A 22001-nucleotide genomic window follows, 5' to 3' on the forward strand; every position below is an offset into this window, starting at 1 on the left:
CATTGCCATGATGATCCCAAAATATGTGAAACACAAGCTAAGGAGCCAATGCAGGTTGATATAGAAATACGACTTGAATTTCACAAAATTTCACAAGCTAGGTAACTCCTTGTGTTGGATGAACAGCTCTGTGAAACTCAATAGCTTATATGTTCCTTTACCAATTTTCATTAGCCCAATATAGATACAGTTGCACACACCCCTAACTTCCAAGTGGTGTGAGATTCCAGGGGTTCCAGGCACTTACCCAGGGTTCATGTTTCCTTTTGGGAATGAGGCACAGCTGAGTCTTTAGTATATATGGTTTATTTACACATATATACAACCTGAGCCTGCTATGCAGGGGTTCACACTATTAACACCCCGAATGGGCATTGTTTCTTCCATAGCTGCAGCACTGGATTCAAGCAGAGATCCATCATGGCTCTCGGTCACTCTGCTTGCTATTTTGCTTCTCGGACACATCACTGCTCACTCTCAACTCTAACTTTTGTCATTCTCACTATCTGTGAGTGGAGGGAGGGGCTCATTTGCCATCTCCCACAGAGTCCTTAATCCCTCTTCATGGCTCATCACCCAGGCTATCAACTCACAGAAAGCTAGCTTGGATTGATTAGCTTTTAACACTTGCTGAATCCAGGGGTTAGAGAGGTCTGGCACCCACAAACTCATAGCAATACCATTTAACCTGCATCAGTTGCATGCAAAAATGTGGGATTGTTCTTATTTTGGGGATTTGTGATATGGAACCTGCTGAAAATAGCAAAGCCATCCAAAAGGAAATTAGAGCCCCAGACTACACATCAGGGTTGATGATTGTGCTAAAATGATACTGCATGAAGCAGAAAACTTCCTTACTCTTGATGAGCACTGGATGGGGAACCAGTGGCCCTCCAGATATTGTTGGATTCTAACTCTCATCTGCCACAGCCAGTATGGCCAGTGGCCAGGAAAGATAGGAGTTAATTGAATTACAAGTTCTTCAGGCAATTAAAGGAATGGGTCAGAGGATGTAAAGTACACCTGTTGCAGTGGAAATTGATCTGATGCGATGTGCAAGGGCCTGTTGGCTCATTCTAAGCATTCCATCCCCAGTGCTTTCCCTTCACTGTTGAGCTGGAATAGAGTAATCACAGGTACAAGGGGAGGAGCCGAATAATTATTTCAGACAGAGAAGGACAGATGAACTGTCATTAGTATGCGAGGTGAGATTCCCTAGAAGCAGTTTTTGCCAGTCAGTGTTTTTCCTATTGTCCTGCTCAAACTTCAAGATGGGCTGGGGAGGTCCTCCTGGTAATTCCATTACTTGTGTATTGCCCTGTTGTTTAGGGTTGCCATAAGACCGTAATTTTCCAGACATTCCCAGGATTCAGCCATTGGAAACAGTATCCAGGTGGAAATTGCTGAAATGTACGGGCATCAACAACTTTGGCCAAAACAACAACTTTTGTGTCTGGATTTTCAGTTTTTGAAATATGGCAACCCTGCTGCTGTTACTTGCCTTGAGATGAAGGGCTTCATGATGAAGGGTGGGATATAAGTAAAAGAATAAACAAATTTAAACTACTGGTACTCGGTATGAGATCTAAGATGGCATTGCGATGTACTAAGTTTTGTGTGTGACTTTGCCACTTGAGGCTGCTCTTATGCCAAATCTCTCCACTGTTTTTTAAGCTTGGGGCAGATGGGAGAGAATTTGAAAATGTATTCAGGAGTTTGACAGTGGGATTTGGCCTTTGGACATGCAGATAACACATGGACTTTGCCCTGGATTATGGCCTAGTGTGTTTTTTTTAGGGGTTATACTCTGGCATCAGAGGATCATTCTGGGGCCCATGATAAGTGCTGGCTCAGATCTATTTTAAGACTTGTGCCTTTACAACTAGAGCTCTTATTTTGGAAAGAACAAGACGTTGGTACATGGGGGATGGGATGATACTCGGGAGGGGAGCACAGGCAAATGTGGTTTGCATCAAATAGTTTGTGCCTAAAGCGAGTATTTGTTGCATCCTACTCTCCCCTTAGAATTTATCCCATCATTTGCCAAGATATGCAGGGTGTCATTTTATAGGGGAGATTTATTTGGTTTCTATCACTTTCTCTTCCAGTTTGGGGTAAGTAATGCTGATAATTTTTTAAAAAGTACATTTGTTAATATGTTTGTCAATCATAATCCTTTCTGCAGACAGCATCCCAAATCTGAGTCTAGAGTCTCCTCCAATGGATTTGGTCATGTCAGATCCAACAGCCTGGACCACTGCAATGAATAACTTGGGGATGGCACCAATGGGAATAACAGGAGATCCTCTTTTGCCTGGTAGGTTGTGCTCTTGGTTTGGTATCACCGCTGCAAGCACGCAATGCTTAATTTTTCCAGTGGAGTGTTAAGGGGAGTAAATGTTCAGAGAACACACAAGATCCATAGCCTAAAATGGGTGGGAAACCTCTGCCCTGTGTCTGATTAGGCCTGTTAGGCCTCCTTATTTAGCCAACAAGGCCATTTTCAGGGAAGCCATGCCCATCTGTCCTACATCTATTGGAAGTCATATATGATGTCAGTTATGGGGTAGGTCAAAACTTGGATTATTTGAAAGGGTGTTTGCAGGTTTCACGAATCAGGTGATTGGCAGCACCTGCAAAACACCCTGCAAAATAGCACTTTGAAAGGGTCTTTGCAACACTAGACAATCAGCTGAGCGCTCTGTCTACTTGGCCCTTAGGAGTGGCTGCGATAATAAACAAAAAACAGCTCTGCAACTTTAAAGCAGAATGTGGCTATGATTGGCCTGATTGGCCGACCCTCTTGTATGTTACCAAAAAACACCTCCACTCCATCTATGGAGCCGTTAAGCACTTTTTAAAAAAGTTTCCTTAAAAAAAAAAGTAATTGACTGAATGAATGGATTTATGCATAAGCACTCATTCAGCACTTCTAAAATTAAAAGAAGGCAAGGCAGCCTGGAGTGGAAGAGGCAAAACAGATGCCTGAGCCAGCTTTCAGTGTGGTGGTATGCATGGCTGTCATTTCAGTTACAAAACCAGGAGGAAGTGAGGCTAATCTCCCAATGTTGGGATATACTGTGGGCTCTCTTTTTCTTCAATCCTGCCTGCCCGCATCTTTGTCCTCCCATGCATGAGAACTGGCTTTTGTGGGATAATGTGGGCTGCCAAATTTCTCTGCTTCTCCAGACTCATTGCTTTATGTATCTCTCACGTCCTTTAAGTTTTGATTTTATTGATGGAAAAAATCTGCTTTCCTAGTTAGAATTATTGTGCAGTTGCAGCCGAAACACTCTAGCTTGATATCCTCTCTGTTTCAGACTTCGACCCTGCCCTTGGAATGATGACTGGGATCCCACCAATTAGTCCCTTGATGTCTGGCTTGGAAATAGTGCCACCACCAGTGATTAAGGAGATCATTCATTGCAAAAGTTGCACACTCTTCCCACCTAACTCAAGTAATCCTTGCCATAATTCTTGAAGCTGCACTGGGATCAATTGGGAAATATTGAAAGTAAAGAGGGACATCTAATGGTGTCCCTCTTTACATCTGGTGGATGTACAGATCATGGAGGGAAGAAGAAGCTCTTTTCCCAACAGGATATTTTTTATAGTTTGGCCAAGCCAGAATAGCTTTTAGATTGTAGAGATGGCCAGGACCACCTCAAAGGGAGCGCTGGAAGCCTCAAGCATCTTCGTGTCCTCAAAGAGTGAGGCCATCTCTGTACTACCCTGCTGTGCTGCTTGCTGATTCTGTCCACTTAATGAGAGGCAACATGGAAAAGCAAACATTACTGATTAAAACAGCAGTCTAGAGGTGGTTGTGGGGGAATCAGTGGCAGGGAGAACCAGTGGCAGTCAAGGATCACAAGGGTTGGTGTCCAGCGACTTCTGGAGAGTTGCATGATACCCATCCCTGGTCTAGAATGTCAATTTAGAATAAGTTTTGAGAGAAGGTGAAGTATTGCTGAACATGATTTTTTAAATGGGAACACAGGAAAGGGAGATGTGAGGGAGTCAGAAAAGAGGGTTATGAAACTTGGTCTATGGAATCTTACTATGTTATATGTCTTTTATATGATTTTTTTCTTGTTTTGTATGTACTTTCTCATTTTGGTGATGGTGTCTTTTATTGTTTTTGGATTGTGTATGTGTATGGTGTTATATTGTTTAAAACCTTTAATAAATATTTTATATAAAAAAAATATAGAATGTCACTTGATGAAGGGAAAGGGAGGTAAGTGCGTAACTTCCCAGAACTCAGCTCTAGTCTGCTTGGCAGTACATCTCTAACACTTTCTAGTTCAACCCTCTCTGTTTTAGAATATTTTCAAGGTCAGGGAGTAATTGGAAGAGGAAGCTATAGACATGAGGTTGCAAATCTTTTTTTTTTTTAAATAAGATTTTCGACATCATGAAGGGCTGGTTGTGCAGTATGCTGGGCTATAGATTGGAACATGAAAATGCATAGGACATTTTCCAAATGGAAGCCTAGTTTTGCACAGCTGTTGCTGCAGGCTGCTAAACAGCAAGCAGTAATAAAAAGAAAACCCAAGTAAATTTTATAGACCCTCATTTCCCCCTTTTTACAAAGCTGGTGGTATTGTGTCCAATAGTATAAGGGTGTTTGTATTTGGCTGTGCACTGTTCTTGCAGTTTATTTTTAGTATGAATCTAGCAGTGAGCTGTTGCCAAAAAGAGAGGATATTTTCTTCTTTGGGAAGCATGCTGTCCTGGAAAGATATTGATTTTTGATATTTTAAGGCTGGCAGGATATAACTTTGCCTGGCAAGGTTGAAGGCTCATCCACACTTCCATTTGCCCTGTCACATTCCCCTGGGAAAACCTGCAGGGCAAAGGCAAAACCGCACGGGGCAAGTGGAACACCACTTAGATCTGTGCTTTCTAGGCACAGGACAAGTGCAAGTGTGGAAGAGGCCAGGGCTGGCCAAGCCTTCTGACACTTAAACACAAATGGGTAGCAGTTGTTTGTTGGATTGTAGTTGAATACCAGATGTCTTTTGCTTGTGGCAAGATTATGTATCATATTTCTTGTTGTCCTTAGATCTCCCTCCTCCCACCACAAGGGAAAGACCTCCTGGATGCAAGACGGTATTTGTTGGAGGACTGCCGGAAAATGCAACAGAAGAGACTGTTGTGGAGATTTTTGAGCAGTGTGGAGAGATCTTAGCGCTTCGGAAGAGCAAAAAGCACTTCTGCCACATCCGTTTTTCTGAGGAATACATGGTGGACAAGGCTATTTATTTGTCTGGTAGATATTGTTTGTCTTTGCTTTTGACTCAGAGATAATTTCTTCTGTAGAGTTGCAAAAGCCACATGCAGTCATGTCTGTTGTGTCCCCTTCCATTTTCCCAGTTGTACAGTCATCTCTCACCAGTTTCAGTTATTTGGCTAAGGAGTCTTTTAACTTCACTATAACATGCAATGGTGACACAGACCATTGTGAATAGCTTTCATAAATTTGTCTAATAAAAACAGAAAAATGCCCAATTCCAAAATTCCAACAAGCTAAAAAATGTCAGCATGAAACAACAGTAAGGAACTCTTGTGAGCTGCACAGCTCACGAAGAGAGGGAATAATTCTAGTGCAACAAGCAGTGAGTCTCTATGATTAATGATGATGATGATAGTTGTTGTTGTTGTTGTTGTTTGTACCCTGCCCATCTGACAGAAACATAATAAAACATTAAACATTAAAAACTTCCCTATACATAGCTGCCTTCAGATGTCTCCTAAAGGTAAACCTTGTATACAGTAGTTACTTATCTCCTTGACATCTGATGGGAGGGCATTCCACAGGGTGGGCACCACTACCAAAAAAGGTCCTCTGCTTGGGCTCTGAGCTAGATCTCAGTGGCTGGGCTTAATGACAAGGGTGGAGGCGCTCCTTCAGGGCCTGAAATCTTTATAATACCTGCTGATTATTGAAAACTACCACCTTTTCAAACTATCCAGAACCAACATGGCTTCTTTGGAGAACTTTGGAGGTTAGCCTCCCTTCTGGAATAACATGTGTTGTCCAGCCAGTGTCACTGTACCCTATGAGAACCACCCTCCAGAGTTGTAAGAGGGATCTGGCAAGGCTTCAGCAACTTAACAGAAACCGCAGCAACCTTTCACCTGATGCTCACCCTTCCCATTTAGCTTACTTTGTGATGTTTACAACTTAGCAAATATTTCAGTTACAATTTCAAACAGAATTTACCTGAAGTGTTTTTGAGCTGTGTAGCTGGTCTGCACCATAGATGTGATGCAATCATTGATAAATCAAACACATTGATATGTGTGGATGAGCATGCATAGCAGTTGATGTTCATTTCTTTATCCAGTTTGAACATGGATGTTATTAAGCCTGAGTTGTAGCTGTTCACATTTCCTCTGATAGGTGTCTCTGGCAGTCTCTGGAGACAAAGCAGGCAGACCCCCATGTTGCAGATGGGGGAAACAGAGGAACAGTCTAATAATAATAATAATAATAATAAATTTATTACTTATACCCTATCCATCTGGCCGGGTCTCCCCAGCCACTCTGGGTGGCTTCCAACAGGATATTAAAAACACAATAAAAGATCAAACATTAAAAACTTCCCTATCACAGGGAAACTGCTGATGTTTGTTTCTGTAACTATCATTGCCAGGTTATCGCATCAGGCTGGGCTCCAGCACTGATAAAAAGGACACAGGGCGCCTGCACGTGGATTTTGCTCAAGCCCGGGATGATTTCTATGAGTGGGAATGCAAGCAGCGGATGCTTGCCCGGGAAGAGCGTCATCGCAGAAGGATGGCAGAAAAACAGTTCCACCCTCCCTCCCCACCTCCTGTTGTCCACTATTCGTATTATGAGTGCAGTATTGTTGCCGAGAAGCTAAAAGGTACATAGGGCTGTAGTATAATGTCCCAAACTGGCAGGCTGTTGCATGAGGATTGTGGCAGGTGTTTAGGAACATAGGAAGCTGTCCAGTACCCTATCAGATGAGTTATCTGTTTCTTACCCAGTACTGTATACTCTGACTGGCTGTGGTTCTCCAGGGTCTTGGAAGAAGAAGGATCTTTCTCATCACTTCCTACCTGATCCTTTTAACTGGGGACTCTAAGGATTGCACCCAAGACATTTTGCATTCAAAGCAGATGCTCTTCCACTGAGATGTGATCCATCCCATGTAGATGTACAACAGATGAGTACATTGCAACTGTCTGTGGAGTTAATCTCATCCACCACAGCCTTTCAGAGTTTTGCCTTGCTTGGGTGGATCATTTCATGCAAACCTATGCAAAACAGTAGTATTAATTAGACTGTTGCTTGTTACCTGAACATCTCCAAGTGACTTAAAAGGTAAAGGGACCCCTGACCATTATGTCCAGTTGTGACCGACTCAGGGGTTGCGGCTCTCATCTCACTTTATTGGCCGAGGGAGCCGGCGTACAGCTTCTGGGTCATGTGGCCAGCATGACTAAGCCGCTTCTGGCGAACCAGAGCAGCGCATGGAAACGGCGTTTACCTTCCCGCCAGAGCGGTACCTATTTATCTACTTGCATTCTGACGTGCTTTCAAACTTCTAGGTTGGCAGGAGCAGGGACCGAGCAACGGGAGCTCACCCCCTCACGGGGATTCAAACTGCCGACCTTCTGATTGGCAAGTCCTAGGCTCTGTGGTTTAACCCACAAAGCCACCCGCGTCCCCCAAGTGACTTAATTAATGTTTAATATATAAATGTAAATACATTATACCATAAAAACATAACAAAACAACCCCTATAGCAGCCACAGGAAGCTTTGGCAGAGCACTAGTAACAAAACAATATCATTTTAGCCTATCAAACATCTTACTATGTTTTTGTGTTTTAAACTCTCACACAGGGAGCGATGATTTAAACAGTATTACTTGCAAAATTCACCAGTGCTTTGTACCTGAGCAGTGTTTCTCTCTTGGGTCAGATGATTCCAAGTTTTTGGAAGCGGTGCAGACACTGCTGGCCTGGATAGAGCGTGGGGAAGTGAACAGACGGACTGCAAACAACTTCTACTCAATGATCCAGTCGGTCAACAGCCACATCCGTCGGCTTACAAATGAGAAAGCAGTCCATGAAAAGGAAATGGAAGAAGCAAAGGAGAAGTTCAAGCTTGCACTCTCAGGAATTCTTGCTCAGTGTAAGTGTTTGGGGCTTGCAACCAGGATTTCAAAGTTTCACTTGATGGAAATGTACCATTTTTTGTTTTCTTTTTTTCCAGTTGAAGGTTGAACAAGAGAGAGAGACACAGATCCGGAACATACTTCCCCTTTATTAGGAAACATATTTAGGTTTATTTCTTACAAATTTCTAAACCACCATGCTTCATTCGTACAAATGTCAAAGAAAACCAGCAAACATTTTAAAAAAGGAAAAACAACAAACCATTTAACAGATAAAATGCTGGATATTAAAATTAATTTTAAATGAATGAAAGGTCACCAGGCCATTAATGCTCAGTGGAAACAAGAAAATCTTACAAAGCTTCTGGAAAACTATCAAAATCTTATTCTGATAGATTTCTGGGGGCGGGAAATGGTCCCCAGACACAACAAATAAAAAAGCCCACAAAACTCCTACTGTGCACATTTTCTTTGGTAAACTAATGCTACAGTCTGGAGAGCATTCTTGGGTGATTAATGGGATGGGACACAGGAAAGAACATGATAGTGAGCCTTAGTAGATGTCATGTACTTGCAGCATACATACTGCATCAGGAGACAGACCACCTATTTCTGCACCAGCTGAAGCTTCTGAATCTTCTTTGAAGTGTCTTCTTAATTTCTGTTCACACTCGGGATGTGCAGGTATTTTCTGCCTTAGTGATGTTCCTACCCGCAGGCTGCTCCTATGTTAACCACAGCCTTGTACCTTTGGTGATTGCTGAGAGGCTTAGGCAACAAAGGTAGGTGTATAGCCAAATCCCTTATCTTCCTGTTCCTTTGAGGAGCTACAGATGATCTTACTAAATGGGAGATTTAAGCCTTCAAGGTAATGTAATACTGCTTCATTTTTCCTTTTTTGCGTCACTTTAAACGTTATGTACAAAACATTTGATGCTCTTCTGAGCCCTGGGAGTGTTCTGCAGTTTTCATTGCCCTGTTATTAACCAGGATCCATTTCCAACCAGGAGATTCTGTTCCTATTGAATGTCCTGCAGAGCTTTCTCTCCTTCATTCTCTGGAACTGAGTAACTAGCCAACCAAGTCCCTGGCAGGCAGCAACTGCCTCACAGCTGGGGAAGCTGACACCTTAGCAGCCTCCTGGCCTTGATAGTCTGATTTTAAGGTCATCTTGTTATGTATCACAGCACAGTGTGACCATTCGTCTCCTGAGTGTACCAAGAGGATTCTGCAGTCCCTTACAGTTTGCTTAGTGTTTGTTTTGAATTGTTTTATTCTGTTAACCTTAAAAAAATATATTGGTCCCGGATTCCAGAAGGAGTTACAGTAAGTAGCAATTGGGGGGAACCTCAGACCTGAATCCTGCCATGTTGTTGGTGTTGGTCAATTTTTAGCCAGGGTAAGAGCAATTCAGTAGCCTCTCCAGTGTTCAAGCCAATCACGTGTGGCTATGGGATGGATTTTTAGCTCCTTTCAGGGAAGATAATCTTTCACAACTAAACCTTTTGGCTAGAAATTTGCAGGAATATGTTTTGGGAAAGGACCTGTATTACTTTACTGAATGTGGGGCAGCATATCATACTTCCCACATCACCAGCAGGGCCCTACTCTGGTGTTTAAAATAACATTCCATCCCGAGGAAAACTATGCATTGTAACTTCTCATATAAGCTGTGCAAATATGTACATGTGGTGATTTTTAAAAATAATCTAGTCATAAAACTGGTTCTCATGTAATGCTAAGCCAAATGCTCAGCACAAATGCATGAGTGTGAGGCTTTTCAGAGAGGATAAAAGCTGCTGCTACACACCTTCCCTGGTTCTGCTGCTTTACTGCTCTGAGCTAAGCCATGGTTTGGCTCAGTGTGTTGACTGAACTGAGGTTCAGCGCCGAGGGCCTTCTGGCGGTTCCCTCGCTGCGAGAAGTCAAGTTATAGGGAACCAGGCAGAGGGCCTTCTCGGTAGTGGCGCCCACCCTGTGGAACACCCTCCCATCAGATGTCAAGGAAATATACAACTATCTGACTTTTAGAAGACATCTGAAGGCAGCCCTGTTTAGGGAAGCTTTTAATGTTTAATAGATTATCATACTTTAATATTCTGTTGGAAGCCGCCCAGAGTGGGTGGGTATAAATAAATTATTATTATTATTATTATTATTAGTCTCGATCAAGACAAACCATAAGTTGTAAACCCAAGAACAGACCTTGCTGTTGTTTGTCTGGAGTGAGACAAGCTACAATCCTGGGTTCATCACATGCTGAGCTAAAATGATGGCTTAGCTCAGAGCAGTGCAGCAGCAGCAGAACAAGAGGAGAAGTAAAGTGGCTGTGATTTCCTCTCTGGGAGCCCATGCTAAACCATTGTTTGCCTTAGTGTTACAAGCAAGCCAACCCATTGGGAATATTAAAGCTCCACTGGAAGTCACACTCCATTTCTTTTTGGCTTCTGAGATTTTTCCTGTGGTAGTAAGGACTAGAAACGGAATTAAAAACCAAGGTAAGATTCAGTGTGCAGGATTTTGGGTCCAGTACTTATTTGCAGTTACAGATTTATGGAATACACCCAGAGCCCTGTTTATGACACAGTGTTTGTGAAGTGGGGGGAAATTGTCTCTCTGTCTCTCTGTCTCTCCTTCTCTGGCCAAGCATCTATTTCTTTTTACATGAGTGGTTTTCTTCCTCTTGAGTTTTTTTAAGAAACTCCTTTTTTGAGTGTTTAGTGTCACCCTCCTCATCAAGACAGCTTACTCTGTTAACTTGGCTTCTGCCTGATTGGACATACAAACATATCTTGCCTGTTGTGCTGCTTTGATCTCCAAGTTCTGTGGCTCTGGCTTCTTCCTGAGCACCATCTTTCTCAGCTATGGTTCCACCCAGCAAAGCGTCATAAGAAAAAGATTCAGTGGACTACCTGCCTGATCCCGCTCTCTTACTCCTTTCTCTTGCCCTCTCTGGATGATATTGTGGCCTGGTTTTGCCTGCTGATTTTGAAACTGAAGTCGAGCAGATAGTGGCCGTGTACCATTCTGCATCCAAACAAAAGGCTTGGGACCATTTCACGAAAGCGCAACGTAAGAACATCAGCGTATGGTGCAAGCAAGCTGAGGTTGGTACTTCCTTTTACTTTTCGTTAGCTCCTTTTGGCCTATAGGCTTGCTTATAAAAGGATGGATTTTTCCAACCTTGCTCTGGAAGGTAAGTAACAACGCAGATGGAGCAAAGTTCATAGCAAAACACAGCACGAGTAAGGTTCAGGAGAGGAAGAGAACAGCCATTGGTGAACACTATTAAGAAGAAGCTCAGAATTATAGTGGGATATGAATGAAGCTCTTTAGAAATAGTTGTACTTGCATTTTTGGGCAGCATTATGCCCACTACCTAAAGATAGTAGCTCTGCTCTCTTCAGTTCTGAGGGCAGCCCTGTATAGGGAAGCTTTTTAATGTTTAACATTTTATTATGTTTTATATAGGGAATACACGGGTGGCGCTGTGGGTAAAACCTCAGCGCCTAGGACCTGCCGATCGTATGGTCGGCGGTTCGAATCCCCGCGGCGGGGTGCGCTCCCGCTGCTTGGTCCCAGCGCCTGCCAACCTAGCAGTTCGAAAGCACCCCCGGGTGCAAGTAGATAAATAGGGACCGCTTACCAGCGGGAAGGTAAATGGCATTCCGTGTGCTGCGCTGGCTCGCCAGAGTAGCTTCGTCACACTGGCCACGTGACCCGGAAGTGTCTGCGGACAGCGCTGGCTCCTGGCCTCTAGAGTGAGATGAGCGCACAACCCTAGAGTCTGTCAAGACTGGCCCGTACGGGCAGGGGTACATTTACCTTTACCTTTATGTTTTATATATGTTGAAAGCCACCCAGAGAGACTAGGGTGACCCAGTCAGATGGGTGAGGTATAATAATAATAATAATTACTATTATACTAGGGTGGATTCAGGTGCTTTAACACACACACAATAGTCATATAAAAACTTAGGCAGCTAGAACCATGGCAAGGAGGTCATCATCTGTAGTCTCTAATCATCTGAATGTCAGCTGTTTGGGAACATGGAGGGAGGGTGTCTTGCTGGTGGGCCTTCAATCTAGGTGGGCCTTCAATCTGATCTGCCAGGGCTCTTCTTAGGTTAAATGGCTGGAAAGATGTGGCAATGCTAGCATTAGCCATGAGGCTGTAACAAGACTACAAATGTCCCACGTGGGACAGACACTATGGAGACAAGAGCAGCTGCGCTGGGTTCAAGTTGCAGATGAGCTTGGGTTCATGTGAATAAGTATTCTTAGCTGTAATAGTTGAACAAAGGAGCATGGATTCTCCTTCCCTGGATGCTTTCTCTCTCCACACATTTGATGAGACCAGATGAACTACTGTCAGGTATGATTTAAAGAAGTTCTGCTATTGCAAGGATTTGACTCTTTGACCTATTCTGACTCTAAATTCTGGGCAACCATGCAGTCTGTCTGCTACTGAAGCCAACAGCAGAAACGGTGAATGTGCCAGGTATAATTTGAAGGAAGCTCCTAAGTGGTGGTGCAGTATAGAATTATGAAGAGGCTGAGTATTCTATATGATTTAGAAAGGGCTGGGGATTGACAGGCTTGTTTAAGAAGATCCAAAGAAGCTTTAAAAATGTTCAGTCAGGCATTTAGTTGTCAGGCATGCAGAACTGAGAACATAGGAAATGAAGACAGTCCAAGTTCTTCCCCAGAAACTTCTGGTGTTGGACTCAAACTCAGCCAGCATGACCAATGGTCAGAAATGATAGGAGTTTTCATCCAACAACAACTGGAGGGCCATAACTTTGCCATACTGCCTTACAGTAAGACATACTTGCAAATGATGTAAGGATTCACATGAAACTGTAGTATAGCTTAGTACTCAAACACGCCATAACTAACATTGATATAGAAGGGCAATTTTTAAGCAAAGGTGCCTTTATATCTGGCCTTGTTCAAGAGTGGTGCCTGTGCTACTCTGTGTGATTTCATAGTTTGCTCATGATTATTCTGGATCGCAGTGATAAATAGTTGGGGTGAGAAGCAACTGGGCATGTGTTAAACTGGTTTAAAATACAAATATACAATGAGGTTCCTTGCAGTTTGTGGCAGCTTCAGGTAAGTAATTGTGATCTGGAAAATATGGCAAGTATTCTGCACGATTTTATTGGTAGTTTCGTAACTGGAGTAGAATAACACAGGATATAAATAAATGAAATTTAGATCCTGCCCTGCTGTGCCTGCGGAGTAATTGGCACGCTTATTCCAAAACCATTTTCATTTATGTTTATTAATAAAAACACGGCTATCCTGCCTCTCTGTCTTAACGAATCCCAGCAAAGCATAAAAAGCAACTAAAAATGCAACAAAGAGAATTGGCCCAAACAGTAGTATTGCTTATGATCTTGCTGTCTGTCTGCCAAGTGCTCTGTGAAAGGGCCATGTTTTTGCAGAGTGGCAGGAAGCTGGCTTTGATGGGGCCAGATTAGCCTCCGTCTGGAGAGCAATTCCACACCTTTGGTACTGTAAAATAAAACACCCTGTCATGCATAGTCCACCTACTTTTAGTGGTTGGGTAGGGACATATTAAGGACCCATGTCTTGATGGCTTTGATTATCTGACATTAGCAAACCTTTCAGCACTTTCCAGTATTGATCTGTCTTCATCCCCCCCCCCAAAGGAGATAGTGTGAGATGGAAGCCATAATATGGAGTTTTGGGAACTTGGGAAGAATGCTGCCTACTTTTTATTTTATTAAAGATTTGTATTGTGTAACAAAAGTACATATAGTGTCTCTGTTTTCAGTTCATAGGGTCCTTTTCACAGTTCAGTTACATTCAGTGTCGAGAAAAAGGGGTGAGGGGAGAAAGAAGGGGGGTATAATGATATTTCGTTCTACTGCATGGTATTTGTGCAAGTTTTTTTGTGTAAGCGTCACATAAGTAGGTCATTCATTCATTCATTCCTTTATTTTTGTTGGTGCTTTTAATGTGGAAGGTTGCAGGTTCAATCCCTGGTATCTCCAGTTGGAAGGATTGGGTAGCAGTAATGGGAAAGACCAGGGCATTCTGGCACCTCTGTAGTGCTGCTGTTCCCTGGCACAACTTTGCTGCCTCTAAAAAAGCTCAACAAGTTCCGGCACCTCTTTTTCTAGGGGGAAAAAACCCTGGGAAAGCCTCTTCTCTGCCTGAGATTCTGAACAGCTGATGTTAGTCAGTGTAAGCAATACTAGGCTGGGTAACATAAATCTAGCATAAAAGTCCCCAATGCCCTAGGAGCAAATCATTCCATCTCTTTAACCATCACACTTTTGTCTGGTTGTTCATTTCTGTTTAGCTGCCATGTGGGTTTTCTGTGTATTCTGGAACTGCTATTCACTTACCCCTTGCTACAATAGGACCCTCCATAGTTTGCATCTGTGGAAGGGGCTGGGAGTTGGTGGGATTTCTCTCCCTAATATCCAGGCAATAGCCAAAGGATAAGCCTCTTAGGTTTCCCCCACCGTTTCCTTCAAAATAACCATTTTTCAGACAGACTGCACTTCTACCTTAGAACCTGGCTGTTGCTAAGATCTGGTGTCCCAGAAGCTCAAGAGTTGAACTGGGGTGGCTTTGGTTTACATCATTCCCCAGCCATGTGTATAAAGAATGAAATGATCATGAGGCTTGTTTGAGTAATTAAAATTACTCAATCCTCAATTACTTGAGGATTAAAAAATGGACAAACATAAATCATTTTGTTCTCTGAACGTGCTGTGCAAGTTACAATATTTATCACCAAGGGGGAGTTGCTTTGAATTCCATGCTAATCTTCCCCACCCCAAAATTCTGTGAATGAATTTTATCAAATTGCACAAATTAGGAACTTGATAGGTTTAAGTGTCCAAAGCTTGCCATTACCAAACACAAAGTCGCTACACTTCTCCCCCTATTCCTTTTCTCCTGGTACTTCCTGCAGGTTCTTAACTGTGAACCAGCATGCAGAGCAATCAGTAGCATTTCTTTTTTCTTTTATATATATAAAAAATGCTCTTTAAATCATAGGAAATCCGCAACATTCAGAATGATGAGCTGATGGGTATCCGACGAGAAGAGGAAATGGAAATGTCTGACGACGAGACAGAGCCATCAGATGCCAAGGAGATGGAAGAGTCAGGTATGACTGGCACTGTGTTGAAAGGAAGCCAGAGTATTCAAGTTCAGGGGTGAGCAGTATTCAAGCATGTGTGTTCTACTTACCTACTGTAGATTCCGGCTGCCAATTTGGGGGGTTGACTTATACGCCCAGTCTTATACACAGCAGCTTCGCTGGGCAGCGGCAGTGGGCGGTGGGCTCTGCGCTGGGAGGAAACTTCCTGGCAAAGCTGCTCAGCGATGCTAAGCCGGCTTTGCTGGGCAGCTTCCTGCTGGCGCAGAGCCCGCTACCCACTGCCGCTGCCCAGCGAAGCTGCTGAAGCTGCCACCACAGCAGCAGTGGGCGGTGGGCTCTGCTCCGCGCCGAGAGGAAGCTGCCCAGTGAAGCCGGCTTAGCATCGCTGGGCAGCTTCCTCCCGGTGTGGAGCCCGCCGCCCACTGCCGCTGCCCAGCGAACCCATACCCGGCGTATAAGACGACCCCCGACTTTTTTTTTTGTATATAATTTTTATTAATTTTCCAATAAAAACAAATTTATAACACAATTAAACATTAGGAATTCATCACACGTCTTTTTTCTTTTAGACTTCCATCAACATGTCTGATAATTTTCCGTAGTTATTACATATCTTCACATTTCTTCATTTATATTGCACTATGTATATCTTATCTTACCATGTTATTTAAACAATATTTCTACCAAACCTTCTTACAGAGCTTCTTGGAAACTTACAAACGTTATATCATTATCACAAATATTTTTAATATATTCTGTAAATTTATTCCAGTCCTCAGTGAATCTTTGGTCCCGTCGGTTGCGAATCCTCCCTGTTAATCTGTCCAGTTCTGCATAATCCATTAATTTCGTTCTCCATTCTTCAATCGTGGGCATTTCTTCTTGTTTCCATTTCTGGGCCACAAGAGTTCTAGCTGCTGTTACTGCATACAAAAATACTTTCTGATCCTTCCTTTTTATCTCACCACCTAAAATTCCTAATAGGAATGCTTCTGGTTTTTTAACAAATGTATATTTCAGTATTTTCTTTATCTCATTATATATCATTTCCCAGAAGCGACGACCCCCGACTTTTTAGAGGATATTCCGGGGTTAAAAAGTTGTTTTATACGCCAGAATCTACGGTATTATTTTTAATCAGGGCCCCAGGTTTTTCAAGCTAGAGTCAGTTACGAAACAGTAGCTGATTGGAAATGGCAGAGCTAGTCTCAGTTATTTCCTGCACTGGGGATCTCATATTTCTATTTTTTTTTAATGATATTTATTCAAGTTTCCAATTTTTAACAAACAAAAAGAAAAAACCAACATAAAAATATTAAAAACACATAAATTTCACAACTTATTTTCTTGTAACTTGTTTCCCCGACCTCCTCATACCTCCCCTTCTTGTATACCCAGTTTGAGTTATTTATACAGCAAATCCTTATCTCAACCTCTTGAATTATTGTAGCTTTAAATTCTTACTTACAAAAAAAGAAAATCATTTTATCATAATTACAGCTTGAAACCCCTTAAGTTCAATCCAACATCATTCAACATTCCTTAATTTTACAATATTTTTGTAAATAGTCTTTAAATTTTTTCCAATCTTCTTCTGCCGACTCTTCTCCCTGGTCACGGATTCTGCCAGTCATTTCTGCCAGTCCCATACAGTCAGTCAGCTTCGTCTGCCATTCTTCCAAGGTGGGTAGGTCTTGTGTCTTCCAATACTTTGCAATAAGTATTATTGCTGCTGTTGTAGCATACATAAATAAAGTTCTATCCTTCTTTGACACCAATTGGCCGACTATGCCCAGGAGAAAGGCCTCTGGTTTCTTCAGGAAGGTATATTTAAATACCTTTTTCAGTTCATTATATATCATCTCCCAGAAAGCCTTAATCCTTGGGCACGTCCACCAAAGGTGAAAGAATGTACCTTCCGTTTCTTTACATTTCCAACATATATTATCGGGCAAATGATAGATTTTTGCAAGCTTGACTGGGGTCATGTACCACCTATATATCATTTTCATAATATTTTCTCTCAAGGCATTACATGCCGTAAATTTCATTCCGGTGGTCCACAACTGTTCCCAGTCAGCAAACATAATATTATGTCCAACATCTTGTGCCCATTTAATCATGACCGATTTAACCGTTTCATCCTGAGTATTCCATTTCAACAGCAAGTTATACATTTTTGACAAAATCTTAGCTTTAGGTTCTAACAGTTCTGTTTCCAATTTAGATTTTTCCACCTGGAAACCAATTCTTTTATCCTGGTTGTAAGCCTCCATAATCTGGTAATAATGGAGCCAATCTCTCACTTTATTTTTTAGTTTCTCAAAACTCTGCAATTTCAATTTATCTCCTTCTTGTTCAAAATTTCCCAATATTTTGGCCATTTGACCTCCATATTGAGCTTTTTCTGGGCTTTTGCTTCCATCGGTGACAGCCACCTTGGGGTTTTATTTTCCAATAAATCTTTATATCTTATCCAGACATTAAACAATGCTCTTCTAATAATATGATTTTTAAATGCTTTATGAGCTTTAACCTTGTCATACCACAAATATGCATGCCACCCAAAAACGTTGTTAAAACCTTCTAAATCCAAAATATCTGTGTTCTCAAGAAGCAGCCATTCTTTCAGCCAGCAAAATGCCGCTGATTCATAATAGAGTTTAAGGTCTGGCAGGGCAAATCCACCTCTGTCCTTTGCATCGGTTAATATTTTAAATTTTATTCTGGGCTTCTTCCCTGCCAGACAAATCTAGAAATGTCTCTCTGCCACTTCTTGAAACAGTCTATTTTGTCCAAAATTTGCAATGATTGAAACAAAAATAACATTCTTGGCAATACATTCATCTTTATAACAGCAATTTGGCCTAACAAGGAAAGCTTCAAATTTGACCAAATTTCTAAATCTTTTTTAACTTCCGTCCAACATTTTTCATAGTTATCCTTAAACAGATTTCCATTTTTAGCTGTCATGTTAATCCCCAAGTATTTCACTTTCTTAACCACAGTCAAACCTGTTTCATTCTGAAACTTCTCTCTTTCTATCGATGTTAAATTTTTCTCCAAAACCTTAGTTTTTAGTTTGTTCAATTTAAATCCTGCCACCTGACCAAACTCTTGAATTAATTCTAATACTCTTTTAGTACTAGATTCTGGCTCCTGTAACGTCAAAACCAGATCATCTGCAAATGCTCTCAATTTATACTGTTTAGCTCCGACCTGTATACCTTTAACCAACCGGTCTCTTCTAACCATATTTCAGAACCTCCAGGACCGATATAAAAAGCAATGGGGAAATTGGGCACCCCTGTCGTGTCCCTTTTTCTATCTTAAATTGTTCCGTAACCACATTATTTACAATTAATTTAGCCTTTTGTTCAGAATATATTGCACCTATACCATTTTCAAAACCTTGGCCTACCCCCATACCCTGTAAGTTCTTTTTCATAAAACTCCAAGATATATTATCAAAGGCTTTCTCCGCATCCACAAATATCAAAACTGCTTTAGTGTTTATGTTCACTTCTAACTTTTCCAAAATGTCAATTACGTTCCTCAGATTATCAGATAGATGTCTTCCCAGCAGAAAGCCCGCTTGGTCCTTATGAATCTCTTCAATCAATACTCTTTTCAGTCTCTTAGGGGATCTCATATTTCTAGATGACCTACCTATATACATTGTTTGAGTTCCTGCAGATCTGGATTCTCCCATAAAATCTGAAATTGTAGTTCCACAAAGAGCTGTCTGAGGCACCACTTAATACAGGGGATGGGACCTGTAGAAAATGATTTGTTCCTGTGATGTATAGCCATTGCATTTGCTTACTGTCCCCTGCTGCAAAGCATGCCTGGTATCATGCAAACTACAGATCAATCTGACGCAGTCCATACTACAGCTGTGTCATGGGTGCCTACAGAGCAAATTACCAAAACAGGTGAGACCAGACGCTGATGTATAACACATGTATAACACAAACATCTCCAATACATTTATTAAGGAATTAAGCATATATTTAGAAGGTGTTCTAGAAAATAAAAAACCAAATGGGGAGCAATGAAGGTCAAACTAATTCCAAGGACAATAAGTATCCACCTTCCCATTTTTTCTCTTCCCAACCCCCAGCTTTAATATCTCAAGCAGAAGCTCTGAAGGAAGAAAATGACAGCTTAAAATGTCAGCTTGATGCCTACAGGAATGAGGTGGATCTCTTAAAGCAAGAGCAGGGCAAAGTGGACAGAGATGAAGACATAAGCAAAGACCAGAAATTAAAGATTCTCCAGCAGGCTTTGCAAGGCATGCAGCAGGTAGGACTCTTTCCTGCAAAAGGAAACCACCTCCAATGAATATTTGTAGTAATTGGCTTGTGCCATAGAAGATCTCTCTTCCCCAACAGGGTGCCCTCCAGACGTTTTGGATTCCAACTCCCATAATTCCTGACCACTGTCTATGATGGACGGTGCTGACAGGGTTGTAGTCCTAAACCTCTGGGGAAGGCTGTTCTACTGATGCCTTTTATTGGAGTGAAAATAAATGCCCTTGTGAAGCTTGCAACATGTCCACATGTCCAAATCTCTTTCCAAGGTTGCAACATGGGAATGATCCCTCACTAAGAAGTAGACTTGACTACAGAGCACTACTGTTTAGGCTTTACAGTGCCAGAGCCTTCCCTGAATGCATTTCTGAAATGTGATTTCTGTTGTAGTTGTAAAACTGCTTCTGTGTGGCTGGGGAAAGAGTTAATCAGTGTGGTTCCATGTGACTGGTAGAACAATTAATGGATCTAATCACATGGACTAATGTGGGTCTTCTTCACAGAGTTGGCACCATGAAAGGGCACCTAAATTGTTTGTTCCAAGCAGCTGTTTCAGGAATATCTTTTATGTTCCTAAATGCTATGATAGTCAGAGAGACTACAAAGGCTCACTCATCCCCAGAAAGAACAACAGCAAGTGTTTTGGATAATAAAAAAGAGAGGTCCTCTAAAAATGAACAGCTCAGGTAGCTTTAACTTTTGTATGCAAAAGTTGTACCATGAGCAATTGGCCCTATATGTAAAATGGGCTGGATGTTATATAATAAATGTTTCTCAATGCCTTGAAGTTAGGTTCTGCCAGAAAAGGAGCTCCACTGGGAGAGAGGTTGGAATATAATAGGGGATAAGACAGTGGAAAAGTAGATAGAGCAGAGGACTTTATCTAAGAACAGCCCTGCTGGGTCAGACCAGGGGCCCATGTTTTCCAGCATCCTGTTCTCACAGTGGCCAACCAGGTGCCAATTTATTTAATGAATAAATAAATAAATCCTAGTTTGTCTAATATTAGTTTCGGTTTTGTTTGTACTTTACTCAGTGTTTGGGATTGGGTGGCTAAAAATACAATAGATGAAACTATTCTCTTCCTCTTTCCAAGCATCTCCTGAAACTCCAAGATGAATGTGAAAGAAGAAATGCAGAACTGGAAAAAGTCAATGAAGAAAAGGCACAACTCGACAAATTGCTTGAAAGCCTAAATGAAAAGGTAAGATTTGCTCCCAGGTGCTGGTCTTGCTGGCTCTCCATCCTAACGTGGACATAAAGCTCCCTTTGTAACTGGGAGCCCATATTTCTCTCTTACAGCCTAAATCCACCTCACAGGGTAGTTGTGAAGATAAAAAGAATGGAATAGGGAGAACCATGTATGTTGCCCACTATCCTTGGAGGAAGGGTGGGATAAAAATGTACATACATACATAAGGTAAAGGTAAAGGGACCCCTGACCATTAGGTCCAGTCGTGGCCGACTCTGGGGTTTCGGCGCTTATCTTGCTTTATTGGCCGAGGGAGCCGGCGTACAGCTTCCGGGTCATGTGGCCAGCATGACTAAGCCGCTTCTGGCGAACCAGAGCAGCGCACAGAAACGCCGTTTACCTTCCCGCTGGAGCGGTATCTATTTATCTACTTGCACTTTAACATGCTTTCGAACTGCTAGGTTGGCAGGAGCAGGGACCGAGCAACAGGAGCTCACCCCGTCACGGGGATTCGAACCGCCGACCTGATCAGCAAGTCCTAGGCTCTGTGGTTTAACCCACAGCGCCACCCACGTCCCATACATACATACATAATTTAGGCCTTGCCAAAATAGTCTTGAATTGTGTAGTAACCTATTTACTGGCATTGCTATGAACAGAGCAAAGGTGTATGAAGTTGGGTAACTTGCATCACATCCGTTGAGACTTTAAATCTTTTACATGTCAAAAGTCTTGTAGTCTCAAGCCAGTGTTGCATTTCATATCGCCTGCCTGTATGACTTTTCCCCACATAATGAGTTTTTATGATATTGCTGTTGTTTTTAATTACTAGACACTTCTTTGGGGACTTGCAAAAAACTTGCTCATCTTAAAATAATAATATTGGGCTAGTGGCTGCACATGATTCTGTTCTTGATTGTTAACTCAGCCTTAGTTTGATAAGGTGATGCTGATCACTGAGAGGGGAAAGTGCTGAGTGATTCAACTAACAAGAATAACATGATACTGGGACTATGGCTTTTTGTTTCTCCAACTGAATATAGCAAGAGCTGGCTGCTGGACCAGAATGGGGGAAAGACTCCAATGATCAAGACCACGTGAGTTTCGTAAGTTTCTTTCTGAATACTTTGACATAGTCTTATTTTTATATTTCCTTGTGAATTCAGGTTCAAATATGGCTGCTTTTTTATTAACCCA

The 22001-nt window shown here is 42.0% G+C and overlaps 1 protein-coding gene across 5 annotated transcripts in view; it reads left to right on the forward strand.

The window, feature by feature from the left end:
- ENOX2 (ecto-NOX disulfide-thiol exchanger 2) overlaps positions 1 to 22001 on the forward strand; it is a 46019-nt gene that overhangs the window by 17530 nt on the left and 6488 nt on the right. For 4 of the 5 annotated variants that reach the window (XM_081179429.1, XM_081179433.1, XM_081179431.1 and 1 more), the window contains exons 3-12: positions 2186 to 2317; positions 3321 to 3458; positions 5066 to 5272; positions 6660 to 6893; positions 7957 to 8169; positions 11153 to 11259; positions 15194 to 15305; positions 19423 to 19604; positions 20709 to 20816; positions 21848 to 21910. In XM_081179429.1, coding sequence (XP_081035555.1) covers positions 2186 to 2317; positions 3321 to 3458; positions 5066 to 5272; positions 6660 to 6893; positions 7957 to 8169; positions 11153 to 11259; positions 15194 to 15305; positions 19423 to 19604; positions 20709 to 20816; positions 21848 to 21910 — 1496 coding nt within the window. The remainder of the gene's footprint in view (positions 1 to 2185; positions 2318 to 3320; positions 3459 to 5065; positions 5273 to 6659; positions 6894 to 7956; positions 8170 to 11152; positions 11260 to 15193; positions 15306 to 19422; positions 19605 to 20708; positions 20817 to 21847; positions 21911 to 22001) is intronic. The other variant, XM_081179430.1, reaches the window with a different exon arrangement.

Source organism: Podarcis bocagei (assembly GCF_964188305.1).
Source record: "Podarcis bocagei genome assembly, chromosome: Z".
NCBI classification, from domain to species: Eukaryota; Metazoa; Chordata; class Lepidosauria; order Squamata; family Lacertidae; genus Podarcis; species Podarcis bocagei.